The sequence below is a fragment of the Balearica regulorum genome, chromosome W (assembly GCF_011004875.1).
Source record: "Balearica regulorum gibbericeps isolate bBalReg1 chromosome W, bBalReg1.pri, whole genome shotgun sequence".
Lineage (NCBI taxonomy): Eukaryota > Metazoa > Chordata > Aves > Gruiformes > Gruidae > Balearica > Balearica regulorum.
In genome coordinates, this window is record NC_046219.1 from 25,452,936 (window position 1) to 25,468,059 (window position 15,124).

Below are 15,124 nucleotides of genomic sequence, written 5' to 3' on the forward strand. Positions count from 1 at the left end.
TGTTGCAGGGGTTGATCTCTAGGTGGTATTCTTAAATAGTTGTTTAACTGTAAACAAGACCTGAACCGCAATTACTAGAAAGAAAATTAACTCTATCCAAGCTGAAAGCAGGACAAGGGGAAAAAAACCCAAAACTGCACAAGAGAAACTGCAGCCAGAGAGAGGAGTGAGAATATGTGAGAGAAACAACTCTTCGGACACCAAGGTCAGTGAAGAAGGAGGGGGATGAGGTACTCCAGGTGCCAGAGCAGACATTCCCCTCCAGCCGGTGATGAAGACCATGGTGAGGCAGGCTGTTCCCCTGCAGCCAGTGGTGATCCCACACCAGAACAGGTAGATGCTTGAAGGAGGCTGTGATTCCATGGGAAGCCCATGCTGGATCAGGATCCTGGCAGGACCTAATGGTATCCCCCAGGAGTCTATACTGGGGCCAATACTTTTTGCTGTCTTCAGCAAATCTGGAAAATGTGACAGAGTGTACCCTCAGCAAGTTTTCAGATGATACAAAACTGGGAGGAGTGGCTGATATACCAGAGGGTTGTGCTGCCATTCAGAGAGACCTCGACAGGCTGGAGAACTGAACAGAGAAGAATCACATGAAGTTCAGCAAGTGGGAATGCGAAGTCCTGCATCTGAGGACTTACCCTAGGCACCAGTACATACTGCAGGCTGACTAGCTAGCAAGTAACTGCAGAGAAGGAAATGAGTGTCCTGGTGGACAAGCAGCTGAACGTGAGCCAACAATGCACCCTTGTGGCAAAAAAGGCCAAGAATATCCCTGGCTGCATTAGGAAGAGCATTGCTAGGAGGTTGAGGTAGATCCTTCCTCTCTACTCAGTGCTAGTGAGGCTGCATCTGGAGTACCGTGTTCAGTTCTGGGCTCCCCAGTACAAGAAAGGTATGGACTTACTGGAGCAAGTCCAGCAAAGGGTCACAAAGATGATTAAGGGCATCTGCCATATGAGTAGAGGCCTAGAGACTTGGGACTATTCAGCCTGGAGAAGAGAAGGCTCAGGGAGGATCTTTTCATTGTGTATAAATACTTCATGGGAGGGAGTGAAGATGAGGGAGCAAGACTCTTCTCAGTGGTGCTCATTGACTGGACAAGAGGCAATGGGCACAAATGGAAAAAAAATCAGGAAATCCCATCTGAATGCTCAAAGACACTTTTTTACTGTGAGGTTAGTCAAGGACTGTACCATGTGTTCCAAAGATTTTTGTGGAGTCTCTATCCTTGGAGATATTAAGAACCCAACTGGACATGACCCTGAGCAACTTACTCTAGGTGACCCTGTTTTGAGCAGGGGGGTTGGACTAGGTGATCTCAAGAGGTCCCTTCCAACCTAAACAATTCTGTGATTCTGTGCAAAATTGAGGAATTCTCTAATTCCTAGTATGTATGTCATCCTCAGTCTTCTTTCTGATACTCTAAATAGGTTTTCTTTGTAAGGCATTTTTCCTTCACTGTTGGAACGTTTCTGTGCTCTATCCAGATTTTGAATATTCCTCTTAAAAATGTCAGTGCCACAACCTCATGTACTTTTCTAGTGTGTGCCTCACTGTTTTAATAGGGATAAAATTCCTGTTTATAACTCCAGTGATTACATCAACATTCTGCTAAAGCAAGTTTACTTGAGTCATTTTTTCACTATGACCTTTAAAATGCTTTTCAGGGTCTTCTTTTCAGGTTGCAGCCCTTCATTCTATTACCTCCTAGAGCTTTAACTCAGCATTTGAATATGAAGAATTTATAGTGCAACTCAGTAAACCAGAGGAAGGACAGCTTTGAAGAATGGGTAGTCATTTACAAGCTGATGGGAGGACTGACTTATTTCTAGTTTTTATGAGTTGTTCCTGAAGTCACATAAATAAGTGAGAAAAGTTTCTGTTCATTTACATTATTAAAATAGATATTTTGAGTGCAAGTAAAGCAAGAGAAAACTTTGAGTGTTTCAGTACATAAGGTTTTGAACCGTTTCAGGGAAGAAAATGAAGAGAGAAATTTTCTGGTATTGCATATTTTACTTATCGTGTTCTTACAGTACACTTTATTCAGTGTATGTTAGTTCTTTCTGAAAGCTGACACTATTGGAGGTACTGTAATTTACTTGTATTGTGATTACTATAGAGATTACTCTTAGTTCTTTAGAATTGTGATGAGTTGGTATGAAATGTTTCCAGTGTTCAGTTTAATTGGTTTGATTACTGCAAGTCTTTTTGTGAAGGCATGCTTAATTAAGAAGTAAATATTTATATGTGAAGCTTCTAGAATTAATTATGTTTGTGCATATATGTAGCTTAAAGTGTGTTGTCTTAATATGGTATAAGGTTTTGAGTCTCCTCTCAAAATTTGACAATAGTTGCAGCTAATGTATACAAGTGTAGTTAGGGAAGAATCAGGCCTGTGAATGGATTTTTTTCTAAAAGTTCTTTACTGCAAAACAGTAAGTAGGTTTGTGTGCACCTTGCTTCTGACTTGATAAATGTATTTGCTGTTACAAAGCAGACTGTAAACTGTTAGAAAAAAATCATGAAGTCCAGAGCTTATAATATTCTCTTCTTGATGTGCTGCAAGCTCTAAGGAGACCTTAAATTAGACAAAGCAATAATATATAATATGAATTTTCTAATATTTTAGACCAAAGCAGCATTTTAAAAAAGGAAAAATAAATTAAGTATCTCCATGTACTCATGTAATAGTACGTGAAACAATCTTTAGCTAATCCCCAGATTGGATTTTGGGTGAATATTCTTCTTTTAAGATCTGAATAAGGATAAGTGACAAAAAGCAAAGAATTTTGTGCTGAACTTTTAATTTTACATTTTAATTTTATTCAGAGACCACGATGCAGACATCAGAGACTGGGTCGGACACAGGTTCGACTGTGACTTTACAGGCATCTGTGGCTGGCCAGGCAGCAGTGCCCACACAGGTAGTACAACAGGTACCGGTTCAGCAACAGGTAGGTGTCTGTTAATTTTGGGAAAACAAAAAACCCTGGCAAGACAGAATGATGCATTTCAACAGGTGTAGTGAAGAACTGATTTTGTAAAAGGCTGCAAAAGCAACTATTTTTCACTGTTTTATTCAATTTTATTTTGCTGGAACTAAAATAGCTACATAAGCAGACATGCAGTTTTCAGGGTTTATTTCTTGAACTAGAATATCTGACAACCACCAGAAATACATATGCATGATTGAAAAAGTAAGTTACTATGAAATGTGTGCAATATCTCATTTAAAAGTTACATTCATTTAAGTTATTGAATAGTCACATTTATTCCTTTGAAAGGTTGATAAGGAATATGGAATTTTTGAAATAAATGCAATATAGATGTAAAATACAAAAACAATGTCATTTTGTATTTCTAAGCTGGACTCCCTGCAGGTTCTTGCACAACTGCAGAAAGATATTTGAAGTAAAACTATACGTAATGCATAATTTGGATTTGCCAGAGAATTAGAATCATAGAATCATAGAATGATAGAATGTTTTGGGTTGGAAGGGACCTCAAAGATCATCTAGTTCCAACCCCCCTGCCATGGGCAGGGACACCCTCCACTAGACCAGATTGCCCAAAGCCTCATCCAACCTGGCCTAAACACTTCCAGGGATGGGGCCTCCACAATTTCTCTGGGCAACCTGTTCCAGTGCCTCACCGCCCTCACAGTAAAGAATTTCTTCTTTAAATTAAAGGTGCTTCTGAAGCAGCCAGCTCAGCACACACTTGTGTGACCTATGCAGCCCCACTAACATTAGAGGGAGTGGTGCATGGGGAGATTAAGGAGGGAAGTGGAGTTGGAAAACAGGAACTGAATGTGAAAAGCCATGACTTCTGTCCAAGACTCCTTTAGTATGTGTAATGTAGCTTTTTAAAATATTTTTAATTATTTGTTCCAGTTGGAAGGGACCTACAACGACCATCTAAGTCCAGTTGCCTGACCACTTCAGCGCTAATCAAAAGCATATGATTAAGGGCGTTGTCCAAATACCTCTTCAACACTGACAGGCATAGAGCATCAACCACCTCTCTAGGAAGTCCGTTCCAGTGTTTGACTACCCTCTCACTAAAGGAATGTTTCCTAATACCTGGTCTGAACCTCCCCTGATGCAGCTTTGAACTATTCCCACTTGTCCTGTTACAGGATACCAGGGAGAAGAGATCAGCACCTCCCTCTCCACTTCCCCTCCATTCACCTGTTAGTGTTTTAGGTTCTTAGGGTGAAATCTGACTTTTTTTTTTAAAGTTGGCTTTACAGTTTCAAAATCAACTATATTAAAACTGAGAATAACTTGTTAAATTATGTAAGTCTGTTTCAGTGCTAGTGAATCACTGTTGTCTAAATTAAAATTTCTAGCATTTTTTAACTTTAGTTTTAGAATTTAAGGTGATTTTTTGCATGTTTTTTGCAATGCTGTTTAACTGTCTTATACATTTCACTAATAATTTTTCCTGGTATACAGACTTAATTCATAAAGTCTCATAATTCCATTAATATCACTTCTACTTATAATGTACCTCAGAATACATTTGCTTTTTTTTTTTTTTTAAACACCCCCTCCCCCCAAAAAAAACTCCACCAACATTTCAGCAAAACATTCAAGCATTGGGCATTTAACATGAATTTAAATGTTTATCTTTGTGCACTTGCTCAAAGTTCATCCCTATGAAGTTAATAATTGGATGAAATTACAGAATCATAAAATCACAGAATGGCTGAGATTTGAAGGGACCTCTGGGGTTCATTTTCTCCAACCCACTGCTCAAGCAGGACCACCTAGAGCCGATGGTCCAGGAAGATGTCCAGATGGCTTTTGAATATCTACAAGGAGATGGCCAAGCCCAGAGAGTTGTGGTGAACGGAGTTAAATCCAGTTGGTGGACGGTCACAAGTGGTGTTCCCCAGGACTCAGTTTTGGGGCCAGTCTTGTTTAATATCTTTACCAATGATCTGGATGAGGGGATTGAGTGCACCCTCAGTAAGTTTGCAGATGACACCAAGTTGGGCAGGAGTGTTGATCTGCTCGAGGGTAGGAAGGCTCTACAGAGGGATCTGGACAGGCTGGATCGATGGGCCGAGGTCATTTGTATGAGGTTTAACAAGGCCAAGTGCCGGGTCCTGCACTTCAGTCACAACAACCCCATGCAAGGCTACAGGCTTGGGGAAGAGTGGCTGGAAAGCTGCCTGGCAGAAAAGGACCTGGGGGTGCTGGTTGACAGCTGGCTGAATATGACCCAGCAGTGTGCCCAGGTGGCCAAGAAGGCCAACAGCATCCTGGCTTGTATCAGAAATAGCGTGGCCAGCAGGACTAGGGAAGTGATCGTCCCCCTGTACTCGGCCCTGGTGAGGCTGCACCTCAAGTACTGTGTTCAGTTTTGGGGCCCCTCAGTACAAGAAGGACATTGAGCTGCTGGAGCATGTCCAAGGAAGGGCAACAAAGCTGGTGAAGGGTCAAGAGCACAAGTCTTATGAGGAGTGGCTGAGGGAACTGGGATTGTTTAGCCTGGAGAAGAGGAGGCTGAGGGGAGACTTTATTGCTCTCTACAACTACCTGGAAGGAGGTTGTAGTGAGGTGGGTGTTGGTCTCTTCTCCCAAGTAACAAGAGATAGGATGAGAGGAAATGGCCTCAAGTTGTGCCAGGGGAGATTTAGATTGGATATTAGGAAAAGTTTCTTCACCAAAAGGGTTGTCAAGCATTGGAACAGGCTGCCCAGAGAGGTGGTGGAGTCACCATCCCTGGAGGTGTTCAAAAAACATGTAGACGTGGCACTTCGGGATATTGTTTAGTAGGCATGGTGGTGTTGGGTTGATGGTTGGACTTGATGATCTTAGAGGTCTTTTCCAACCTTAAAGATTCTATGATCAGCCAATTCCCTCAGGATTCTGGGATGCATCTTGTCAGATCCCATAGACTTATGTATGTTCAGGTTCCTCAGGTGGTCTCGAACCTGATCTTCTCTTACAGTGGGAGGGACTTCTCTCCCCTAGTTCCTGCCTTGAGGTCTATCCACTTGAGAGGTGTGGGAAGAGAGACTGCCATTTTGAATTTTAAAAGACGTACAAATTCCTGCACCTGGGACAACATAACCAATGATCCCAGTACAGGCTCGGATATGTGTGGATGGGGAGCATCCTTGCTGAAAGAGACCTGGGGGTGCTGGTGGACAGCAAGCTGAACATGAGTCATCAGTGTGCCACTGCAGCAACAAAGGCAAATCAGATCCTGGGCTGCATCTGCAGGGGCATTACTACCGGAGATAGAGACACAATCATCTCACTCTACTCAGCCCTTATCAGGCTGCACCTGCAGTACTGTGTCCAATTCTGGTCTCCACAATTCAAGAAAGACATACACAGGCTGGAGAGGGTCCAAAGGAGGTCCACAAAGATGCTCAAAGGGCTGGAGAACCTGCCCTATGAGGAAAGACTGAAGGAGTTAGTTTTCTCCCTGGAGGAAAAAAGGCTCAGGGGGGACCTCATCACAGTATTCCAGTACTTAATGGGCAGCTATGAAGAGGATGGAGGCTCTCTCTTCACAAGGAGCTGCATAGAGAAGACAAGGTGCAATGGACAAAAGTTCCACTGGGAGAAGTTTTATCTTGACATAAGAAAGAATTTTTTTACAGTGAGAACAATCAATCACTGGAACAACCTCCCCAGGGACATGGTAGAATCCCCATCATTGGAGGTTTTCAAGATGTGATTGGACAGGGTGCTAGATAATCTCATCTAGGCTCCCTTTCCCACGATAGGTTGGACCAGATGATCTTTTGAGGTCCCTTCCAACCTAGGCTGTTCTATGATTCTATGCTTGCCTTTCTACTCATTGATTTCTACCATTCTTCTTTTCTGAGGATACTGTCCTCAAAGATCAGCTAGCTCTCCTGGGCCCTTTTTCCCTCCAGGGCAGTTTCCTACCAAGCAGGGCTCTGAACAGGCCAGAATCTGCTCTTCTGAAGCCCAGGGTTGTAATTATACTGTGTTAATTTTCAAAAGTTATACCATTTCAATTTTCCATTAAACAAATTAGCAAAGTTTTGGTTAGCTAAAATTTTAAGTTGAGAAATTTTTTTAAAAGAGTTAATAAGTTTGAAGATTTCATCTTTCCTGCATATCATTCTCAGACAAAGGATAATTTGACATCTAATATATTTTATGAAATGCAAATGTGTAACCTGCTCCATTGCTCAGTCACTGTCACAGTAAAAAAGTGTTTCGTGATGTTCAGATGGAACCCCCTGTGTTTCAGTTTGTGCCCATTGCCTCTTGTGCTGTCACTGAAAATAGCCTGGCTCCATCTTCTATGCACCTTTCTGTCCTGGTTTCATCTGGGATAGAGTTAATTTTCTTCCTAGTAACTGGTATAGTGCTGTATTTTGGATTTAGGATGAGAATAATGATAATACACTGATATTTTGTTTGTTGCTAGGCAATGTTTACACTAAGTCAAGGACTTTTCAGCTTCTCATACTGCCCCACCAGCGAGGAGGGGACACGGACCAGGATAGCTGACCCAAACTGGCCAAAGGGATATTCCATACCATATGACATCATACTCAGTATACAACTTGGGGGAAACTGGCCGGGGCTTTGGACTGCGGCTCGGGAACTAGCTGAGCATCCGTGGTCTGGGGGTTGTGAGCAATTGTGCTGTGCATCACTTGTTTTGTATATTCTTTTTAAATAACAACAACAACAACTACTACAAATATTATTATTATCGTCCTTTTCTGTTATATTAAACTGTCTTTATCTCAACCCATGAGTTTTACCTTCCCCCCCCGCCATTGGGGGGGAATTGAGCGAATGGCTGTGTGGCTGTTTTGGCTATCTGCCAGGTTAAACCACAATGCTTCCATTCAGGTATTTATAGGCATTGGTAAGATACCCCTGCCCCATGCCTTCTCTTCTCTAGGATAAACAGTCCCAGCTCTCTCAGCTGGGAGCCCAGAACTGGACACAGGACTCCAGGTACACAGAACTCAACTGGTGCTGAATAAAAGGGAAGGATCGCCTATGTTCATCACTGTCTGGATTTGTGCTGTAATCCAATGCAAGATCCTTCAGTGCCTAAAAATTTATCTTTTCTCTGTTTGTTCCATTTAGAGTGATGCCTTTAACCTTTAAACAACACTTTCCTCCAGAAAAAGGGTAGCAGGACCCTCAGGTCCTTTTCTGCAAAGCCGCTTTCCAGCTGGTTGGTCCCCAACCTCTACTGGTGCATGGGATTATTCTTCCCCAGGTACAGGACTTGGTGCTTCCCCTTTTTGAATTTCATGAGGTTCCTGTCAGCCCATTTCTACAGCCTTTTGAGGTCCCTTTGTATGGCAGCATGACCCTCTGGTGTATCAGCCACTCCTCCCAGTTTGGTATGATCAGTAAATGGCTGCCCATCATCTAGGTCATTATTGAAGATGTTGAACAGGACTGGATCTGGTATTGCCCCCTGGGGTACACCACTAGTCACTGGCCTCCAACTAGACTTTGTGCCACTGAAAGGCTTTTGCTGAATTAGGACTTTTAGATAGATCTCTCTCTTTAACTTAAATCTTTATTACAGAATCACAGAATGGTTGAGATTGGAAGGGATCACTGGAGGTCATCCCTGCTACTCAAGCAGGGTCACCTAGAGCTGGTTGCCTAAGAACATGTCAAGAGGGCTTTTGAATATGGACAAGGGGCAACGGGCACAAACTGGAACACAGGAAGTTCCATCTCAATATGAGGAAAAACTTCTTCACTTTGAGGGTGACAGAGCACTGGAATAGGTTAATCGGACAGGTTGTGGAGTCTCCCACCTGGACGTGATCCTGTGTTCCTGCTTTAGCAGGGGAGTTGGACTAGATGATGTCCAGAGGTCCCTTCCAACCCCTACCATTCTGTGATTCTGTGATATCTCCAAGGGGGGAGACTCCACAATCTCTCTGGGCTCAGTCATTGTCACAGTAAAAAAGGGTTTCCTGATGTTCAGACGGAACCCCCTGTGTTTCAGTTTGTGCCCATTGCCTCTTGTGCTTTGACTGGGCACCACTGAAAAGAGCCTTGCTCCGTCTTCTTTGCACCTTCTCTTCCAGTATTTGTACACATAATGAGATTCTCCCCTGAGCCTCTGGGCTAAACAGCCCCAGCTCTCTGCACCAACTTGGCTTTGTGCCACTGATCACCACCCTCTGGGCCCACCCATTCAGCCAGTTTTCAGTCCACCTCACTATCTGCTGATCCAGCCCATATTTCAACAGCTTCTCTATGAGGATGTCATGGTTTTACCCCAGCTGGCAGCTGAGCACCACACAGCTGCTCACTCACTCCCCCTCCAGTGAGATGGGAGAGAGAATAGGAAGAGTAAATGTGAGAAAACTCGTGGGTTGAGATAAAGACAGTTTAATAGGTAAAGCAAAAGCCATGTGCGCACAAGCAAAGCAAAGCAAGGAATTCATTCACCACTTCCCATCGGCAAGCAGGTGTTAAGCCATCTCCAGGAAAGCAGGGCTCCATCACATGTAACAGTTACTTGGGAAGACAAATGCCATCGCTCCGAACGCCGCCACCCCCCGTGCTTCCTCTTCCCCAAACTCCTTATAAAGTGAGCATGACCTCATATGGTATGGAATATCCCTTTGGTCAGTTGGGGTCAGCTGTCCTGTCTGTGTCTCCTCCAACATCTTGTGCACCCCCAGCCATCCCACAGCAGGGCAGTGCGGGAAGCAGAAAAGGCCTTGGCTCGGTGTAAGCACTGCTCAACAACAACAGGTCTATATGACAAAAACGTCTCTCTATTATCAACACTGTTTCCAGCGCAAACCCAAAACATAGCCCCATACTAGCTACTATGAAGAAAATTAACCCTCTCAGCTGAAACCAGGACAGAGGACCTTATGGGAGACAGTGTCAAAAGCCTTCCTGAAGTCTAGGTAGACTATATCCACTGCTCTCCCCTGGTCTACCAGGCAAGTTATTTCATTGTAGAAGGTTATTAAGTTGGTCAAGCATGACTTTCCCTGCTGACTGCTCCTGATTATTTTCTTGTCATTCATGTGCCAAGAAATGGTTCCCAGGATTAGTTGCTCCATCATCTTCCCAGGAATTGAGGTGAAGCTAACCAATCTGTAGTTCCCCAGGTCCTCCTTCTTGAAGACAGGAGTGATTTTTGCTTTCCTCCAGTCCTTGGGCACCTCTCCTAATCGCCGTGATCATTCAAAGATTATTGAGAATGGCCTCACAATAACATCAGACAGCTCCCTCAGCACTCATGGATGCATCCCATCAGGGCCCATTAGGATAAGGTCTTTCTAATATTATACTAACTTTGCAAATGAAGCTTCTGTGATGCTTGGACTTAAGCTTTTTAGTAGGCTTAGTGTAGTTAACTTTTTAAGCTTTGCTTAAAACTTTTAAAAATTAGATATAGTTTATATTAGCATATATTTTCAATAAGATATTACTTATCTTTCAGTGTTAGTATTTCCAATAATTCTGTTTCACTGAATATTTAATCTGTACTTTGGACTATTTTGTGATTATATTGGATTGTATTTTTTCAGTTAAATCTTATTTTGAAAGTAGAAGTCATGTAAGGTTTCAGAAAGGAAAGTTAGGGGATCAACCTGGCCAAGGAAGAGGAGTTTGCTGCAATATTTTGTATTGACTGAAGAGGTGATGCATATGTTGTGAAAACCAACGCAGATGATTCTGCAGTGATTGAGACAGGATATGAAGGAGATACTGGTTTAGAGAGAAGAGGATAGATGATGAAAACATTGAGAAAAGGTCAGGAATTTTAAAGGAATTGAATGTGTAGGGTAAGGAAAAGGAAGAATAAAGATGTGAATCTAGTATACCACTAGGAAATGTGATGAAGAATGTGAGTAAGATAGGTGCTTTTCCACTGTAGGAAAAGAAATGGCTATCAGGCATTAAAACAATCTCTTTGATGAAGAAGAGTGCTTACAAAAGTAAGATCAAAAAGTGAGCAGCATAATTAAATGCCATTTAACATCCTGCAGAATTTTTCTTAGCCTTATATTTCCTCGAATATGATTTTCCACTCATGTATCATTCCTGTTTTAACATGCAATCTTAAGCATGAGGTAGCAGGCTTATAAGGATTTTAAATTAATCTCACTGACCTTATGGTTTATGTCATGTAATACAGAAGAATTTGAAGAGTAAAATTAAAAACAAGTGTCTAATTGATTTTAGAAGGTGTATCCATGCATCAAAAATTACACAAAACAAATCTTCCTATTCAACATCAGCTATGACCATAGCATTCAGAAATAATTGTATCTTTAAACTGGACATACATACACACTTTTGCTAATCAAAATTGGAGCTTAATGAAAAATCAGATTTAACACATGAAAAATGTAGTCATGAACTTATATCAGTCATTTATCTAAATATCAACATTACAGCATGCGCTGCTTTCCAAAATATTCCAGACTAATTAATGTATTAAGATGATTTTTTTCTATGAGAACAGGAAACTTTGCATATCTAACTCTCTTTCTTTTTTTTGGCTCTGCACTTGATTATATTTTTTAATTTTAAATAGGGTTTATAAATCCTTACTTATTTTACCCTGGTATTTTTCTCTTAACCTTATTAGTATTTTTAATGCAAACACTTTTATCTAAAATAAAAATTCTGTATGTAGTTTTATCTTGCCTTAATAATAAGAGATGTATTTTTTGAATTTGAGAAATTATAGTTCAGGAACACTGTTAAGGGATGGCATGCCAATGTCAATTTATGTAATGATTCACATGGGAAATCAGCAAAATGCTGATTTTTCTATTTAACCATCAAAAAGAGTATATCTCATTACTGCTGACTGACAGAAGCATCTGTTTTTCTGTCACATCTGAACAGTCTTGTTCAAAGTAATGTGTTGGGGTTTTTTTCAGAATTAAGGTTTTCATATAGATTTTTCCTTGGGTGTCGTGGTGTAACCCCAGCCAGCAACTAAGCACCACACAGCCACTCACTCACTCTCCCCCAGCAGGATGAGGGAAGAGAATCAGAAGGGTAAAAGTGAGAAAAGTCATGGGTTGAGATAAAAACAGTTTAATAATTAAAAAGTAGTAGTAGTAATAGTAATAATTTGTAAGGAAAAAGAGGAAAACAAATAACAAAGAGAAAAATAAAACCCAAGAAAGACAAGTGATGCCAATGAAAACAGTTGCTTATCACCAACCAATTGATCCCCAGCAAGTCCCCGTGCAGCAGCCCCCCCCACCAACCTTCCCCCTAGGTTTATTGCTGAGCATGACATCATATGGTATGGAATATTCCTTTAGTCAGCTGAGGTCAGCTGTCCCAACTGCATCACCTCCCAACTTCTTGTGCACCCCCAGCCTACTCGCTGGCGGGGTGGTGTGAGAAGCAGAAAAGGCCTTGACTCTGTGTAAGCACTGCTCAGCAATAACAAAAACATCCCTGTATTATCAAGAGTTTCCAGCACAAATCCAAAACATAGCCCCATACAAGCTACTCTGAAGAAAATTAACTCTATCTATCTCAGCCAAAACCAGTACATTAGGTTAACAATGAAGTTTAGAATCTCATTTCGAAGTATATGAGTTGATGGTGGAAAAGGAGGAGTAGAAATTTTAGAGAATGTAGTGAGGATGATGAAGGTGTTCTAACTAAAATGTTCTTAAAGAGCTCTTGTAGATGATGCATCACATATGAGAACCATACACTGAATTTTTTTAGGACCTACTCTGTTAACAGCACATGTAAGCTGTGATTTTAGAGGTTTGTATTGTATAGAGTTAAACCGGAATAAAAAACCCCCAGAAAAACAGCATATACATGACTGTCCTGGTTCTGGCAAGGATAGAGTTAATTTCCCAAGGAGCCAGGACAGGTGAGCCAAGCTGGCCGGGGGGCTATTCCATACCATGTGACATCATGCTCACCATAAAAGGGGGCTAGTCGGGCAGGGGCGGGCTTGGCGTGGCTCTGGGAGGGGCTGAGCATCCGGTGGGTCCTTGGTTGGACTGGTAAATCGTTCTCTGTTATCACCCATTGTGAATATCTGTTATCAGCACTGTTGTTGATTGTTTTCCCTCTCCCTTGCTGTCCCAGTAAGCTGCCCTTATCCCAACCATCGAGGCTTTGCCATTGCTTTTCAGTTCCGTTCTCCTCCCCATCCCGCGGGGGGGAGGGGTGAGCGAGCGGCCATGTGGCACTTAGGTGCCCGCTGGGGATAAACCAAATCAGTCCTTTTTGGTGCCCAACGTGGGGCTCGAGGGGTTGTGATAATGGCAACTCTGACCCAAGTGTGTTAAAACAAAGTTGTTATAAGCATTTATAATGTTATTGAAACAGTCACTGGTCAAAATGATGTTCTGTTTGGTCACATGGCTCTGGTTTGTAAACCCGTGTTTACTCTATGTAATCCCTGCGGTGCTGTTTATCACCTCTGGCAGAGGGGTTTGTATTCTCATATTGTTGTATTGTGTGATAATGACTTATGATATCATTGACAGTCGTGAGTCTGAGCTGGTATGTGTATGTAGCATTTCGGTCAGGCCTGTACCTCGGTCAATATCTTTCAGAATTGATTAATAATTGGACCCAATCTATGGGGAAGACGGGGGGGGATACCTTCTCCCACTCTTTCACCTCCCCTTTTCCCTTTTGGTTGGTTACAACAATTTTTGAGAATTTTGAATACCCTTGGAATGTTCAGGCCAGTATATTCCTATTGCTAGGTCTCCTGCATGCTTTCCAAGTCCTGTTCAGGGTTAAGCAAAAATCTTTTCAAGAGTACCACCCAGGGATCTTCCCCAAGACTGAATGGTCAGAGCTGGCATGGCATGTGGGAGAGTATGGGCGGGTATCTAGAGACCTTTTCACCCCCAATGGTTTGGAGCTTCACTCCTGAACAATTGCAAGACCCTGATAAAATGGTAGAATATTTGAAAGGAAAATGCTGTGGGGATTCTAAGGAGACAGAACTTACTGCGCTGTGCTGGGCCCTGGCCACAATCTATCAAACACTGCTTGATAGTAGACAGCACCATCCAGAGGGAGAGAGCGGACCCACAGGCACTGCAGCTGCCCAAGCCCCTGCAACAGGCACTGCAGCTACCCAAACCCCTGCAACAGGGACTGTAGTCAAGCCAAAAGATCAACCCACACCCGTATCAATTGCCCCTATACACAAAAAGAAATACACAAGGAAATCGGTTCGCTTAGTAAAAAATGATGATGAACCGGGGCCATCACGAGAACAAGAAGAAGAGCCAGAACCAGAAGTGATCACTCGATCCCTGTCCCTGAGTGAGCTGCGAGATATGCGGAAAGATTTCAGCCGCCTTCCAGGGGAGCACATTATTACCTGGCTGCTCCGCTGCTGGGATAACGGGGCCAGTAGCCTGGAACTGGAGGGCAGGGAGGCCAAGCAGCTGGGATCCTTGTCTAGGGAAGGGGGCATTGACAAGATGATTGGGAAGAAGGCACAGGCCCTCAGCCTCTGGAGGCGACTCCTGTCAAGTGTAAGGGAAAGGTATCCTTTCAGCGAAGATGTCATATGTCGGCCAGGCAAGTGGACCACCATGGAGAGAGGTATCCAATATCTGAGGGAATTAGCTGTGCGGGAGATGGTTTATTATGATCCGGACAACACACAGTTTCCCACAGACCCCGATGAAGTCCACTGTACCCGACCCATGTGGCGAAAATTTGTGCGAAGTGCACCATCATCGTACGCCAACTCACTGGCAGCAATGGACTGGAAGAGTGAAGAGGCACCCACGGTGGACGAAGTGGCTGGCCGACTCCGGCAATATGAAGAGAGCCTTTCTTCCTCCCTCATCTCGGCTGTGGAGAAACTGTGTCAGGACGTCCGGCAACTCAAAGAGGATATATCTTATTCCCCACCTGCACAGACCCATATTTCAGCTGTTAGGAGTAAGCGTTTTTCTGCTCCAGAGAGGGGATATAGAGCATACACACCATGAGGTATCCTGTGGTTTTTCCTGCGTGACCACAGAGAAGACATGAGGAAATGGGATGGGAAGCCCACGTCAACCCTGCGGGCACACGTACATGAGCTACAAGGCAAGACAGCTGTAAAAAGGGACTCTTCCAGAAAGGATGCTGCTCCA

At 42.9% G+C, this 15,124-nt stretch overlaps 1 protein-coding gene and 1 long non-coding RNA gene across 7 annotated transcripts in view; both read left to right on the forward strand.

Moving 5' to 3' along the window:
* LOC142599166 (transcription factor RFX3-like) overlaps positions 1–15,124 on the forward strand; it is a 162,744-nt gene that overhangs the window by 60,345 nt on the left and 87,275 nt on the right. For 5 of the 6 annotated variants that reach the window (XM_075738929.1, XM_075738931.1, XM_075738935.1 and 2 more), the window contains exon 2: positions 2,839–2,963. The exons of the other annotated variant lie outside the window; for it this stretch is intronic. In XM_075738929.1, coding sequence (XP_075595044.1) covers positions 2,847–2,963 — 117 coding nt within the window. In that variant the 5' untranslated portion in view covers positions 2,839–2,846. The remainder of the gene's footprint in view (positions 1–2,838; positions 2,964–15,124) is intronic. 6 annotated transcript variants of the gene reach the window in all.
* The window catches only part of LOC142599224 (uncharacterized), a 620,151-nt gene that overhangs the window by 4,816 nt on the left and 600,211 nt on the right, over positions 1–15,124 (forward strand). The gene's annotated exons all lie outside the window — the stretch shown is intronic.